At 45.8% G+C, this 3,052-nt stretch overlaps 1 protein-coding gene across 1 annotated transcript in view; it reads right to left on the bottom strand.

Moving 5' to 3' along the window:
• FGF13 (fibroblast growth factor 13) overlaps positions 1–848 on the bottom strand; it is a 189,728-nt gene extending 188,880 nt beyond the window's left edge. Inside the window, exon 1 of the mRNA XM_040468593.1 lies at positions 660–848. Within this exon, the coding sequence (XP_040324527.1) occupies positions 660–789 (130 nt within the window). The 5' untranslated portion in view covers positions 790–848. The remainder of the gene's footprint in view (positions 1–659) is intronic.
• Positions 849–3,052: the final 2,204 nt, after the last annotated feature.

Genomic DNA, 3,052 nt, shown 5'->3' on the forward strand with positions numbered 1-3,052 from the left:
GAAGGTGCGAATGCTCTTTCTAGACCGACGAGGTACTTTAGAGAGAGATTTGTAGCACGGATTGCGGTGAACACGCTATTGACCTCAGTTTACGTTACGGCAAGTGGACTTTTCCAAACCTGTACTCGAGCTGAAAGGAAAAACAAACTACTCATAGTTTCCTTGAGGCATGCATTTCACGATGGCAAACTAAGTAGATGATGAGCATTCTTCGAGCGCAATGCAGAAGCCGTATGGAGTGGAGGAGACTTAGAAAATTTGGGACAATCCTCTCACGATTTCATTTTGGAAGCATCATTCCTCAGCCGACTGCTGTTTCAGGAATGCAAGGTGATGGGAACAGACGTGGCCAGATGTTGGCTACAGGAGCAAGCGACTTCAGCAGCCAAAATGGGGCAATGTCAGGACAGCAGCGGAAAACGCTTTGGGCTATGAGAAGCAGGGGGCTGCCCGCGCGCTGTGCCAGGGATGACTGTGTTATACAGCGTCCCATCTGAGCCTGCATAACACAGTCACCGGGGAGCCAGGGGCCTCCTAACCATGTCAGGGGCCGAACAACATACAGCACACCAGGGGGGCAATGCACAGTCAAAGAAAAGAGAGAGAAAGAAAGAAGAACGAGAGAAAACAAGCAAAACACGCGTCCGTCGTGCACAAACCTTCGGGCTCTGTGTTTTCTTTGTGGTGTACTTGCTTCAGCGGGCAGCAGAAGATTTCGTGACACTTAGCACGAAAGGGGGACTCTTTTTTCTTTAATTCCGCAGATTGGATGGAATCTTGCCGTAACATAATGTATTCCTGTGTGCCAGGGGGGGCGTCATCCAGAACTGTGGTCACCACATAACAAAATGAACTCAAGTTAGAGCTTCAAGAAAGCAGCGAACGTCTTAAATCACATCTACTCCCAGGGAAGACTAAAGAAACAACATTCCTGAGAAAAGTTGCAAAGAAAACCGTGTAACAGCTCGCTAGTGGCTCTTTTTTAGGGGCTGGCTTGAAAATAACAAAGCCCTGACTCAACTACCCATCCCTCTGTTTCGAGTTCAGATACAACATAGACATTTGCGGGTGATGTCCAGCAATTATCAGCGCATTCCTTTATGCTTCCTTCCTCGGAGAACCTGGCTGGCTTCAAGTGCAACATACACCGGGCCGGACAGAAGATTCGAGGGCGCTGCTTTATTTAACCTTTGATTTGCAAAGAGAACCGGGGCTGTTGCAAATACTCTTCAGACCTTCAGAACCCCTTCACGAACACAAGGGGTTCCAGTGGCGAGCCTGACACCCAACAGTGGATCTGGATCAAAGACCTACCTGGTTGAGGAGCTAGAAGGCCAGGACCCGGTTCACTAATTTTGGCCTTAGGTCTACACCAAGCCCCTCTCGGCTCCCCCTTTCTTTCCAGACCCTTTCTGCATTTCCCAAGCCAAGACCGTGAACGTCTAGCACCCTCTCCCAGAAAAAAAAAACACAGGGTCCGCTTTTACGGGGTCTACCGCAGCATTCTTGAGCCCCCAAACCGCCCACCCAAGGGGGTGCAAATTTGATCCGTGTTGGCAGAAACGGGGAACTGACCCCAGAGTGGATTTTTTTTTTCCTCTTTCACACCCTTCCCAGTGAGGCCATTCCATTTTGCCAGGAGTGAGTCAGTGCCTCTAAAGCTGTGATTAATGGCAGGCTGACTCATTCTACTCCCCCAAATGCATACACTTAGCATGCATTTAGAAGGACCTGTATCACCAGCAAGCTTCCTATCGGGAGATTCATGCTGCGGTGTTTGTAAACTACAAACAGCCTACGGTTGACATTAGGTGGGACCTGAAGCTTCTGTGTTTGGCAAAACGCTCCCGGCTCGTTACCGGTTGGGATTTTAATGACCTTTAAGAACTTACTTTCATGTTCGGGTAAAAATGGTATCAAAACCAACAAAACTGTCAAATTAGCATTATGAGTTTAGAACAAGTTCTTGATAGATGGCTTGTGTGTGGAACCGTTGTCTTCCTTTATAAGTCATTGAATTATGCACGAAGGTGATGAATATTTTAGTCAGCTCTCTATTTTCCTCTAGCATTCAGCAGCAGTAATCAAAAATATTGTATAGGCACACCCTCACAGTTTTCCTGGCAGAGAGTTCCCTTCATCTACTAGGAATGTGACTATAACTCCATAGAATCTCGTTGTGAAATGCACATCTTTGCTAGCAACAGCTGCTATTCAAAACATTTGCAGCCATTTCCTGCTATGAGCAGATAGTTATGATAATATAGACACTTATCAAATTCCAGCATCACAGCTGAAGACCGATTCTGGTTTTACCACCCAAAATATTTAAAGGAAACCTCCCAAACTTGGAGCCCTTTAAAAAAAGAAACTCCCATGATTATACAGAAGCTGAGAAATTCCATTCTCATGCGCCGTACATAAGAGACGTTGTTTTAAGATCAAAGGACAATTGGAGCAGTGAGAAGAAGACAACAACTTTTTGATAATACACGGGGAACTTGTCATTCAGAAGCACTTGATAGACATTAGTACATTGTCTCCCACGATCATGTTTCAGTACCAACAATGACGTCACAAATGGGCATTTCCGGAGATGAATGGCAGACTGAAGCTAATAGCCTTTCGCTGACTCTCTGGCCATCAGCTTTTCCCAGCTGGTCATTAATTCCCAGAAAATGCCTTGCGCTGCCATCATTATTGTTTAATTAGATACAACTGGTTATCTGTAACATACAACAAAATTCTAATAAAAGTGACATGCTGACTGATACAAGAACCAGCCCCCAAATTCATCACGATGGGAAAGCATGAAGGTCACAAAAGTGCAAGATAATTGCTTTCCACAAAATTCTCGCTCTCCTGTTCTTCCTTCAGATTGAATTCAGCAAGTGCAAAGGGTGCCAAGATGAGAGCGTTTAAGGAGCCATGCGAGTAATAACCACAGGCATAGAACATTTCCTTGGAAATTGTGAACATCTGGGAGTTAATGGCTCGGCTTTGGGTCTCAGGCCGTCTCTGCTCAATGCCCCAAACATCAGTCAATTCAGGC

This window comes from Herpailurus yagouaroundi, unplaced genomic scaffold (assembly GCF_014898765.1).
Source record: "Herpailurus yagouaroundi ecotype Mexico unplaced genomic scaffold, PumYag 67702, whole genome shotgun sequence".
Taxonomy (NCBI): domain Eukaryota; kingdom Metazoa; phylum Chordata; class Mammalia; order Carnivora; family Felidae; genus Herpailurus; species Herpailurus yagouaroundi.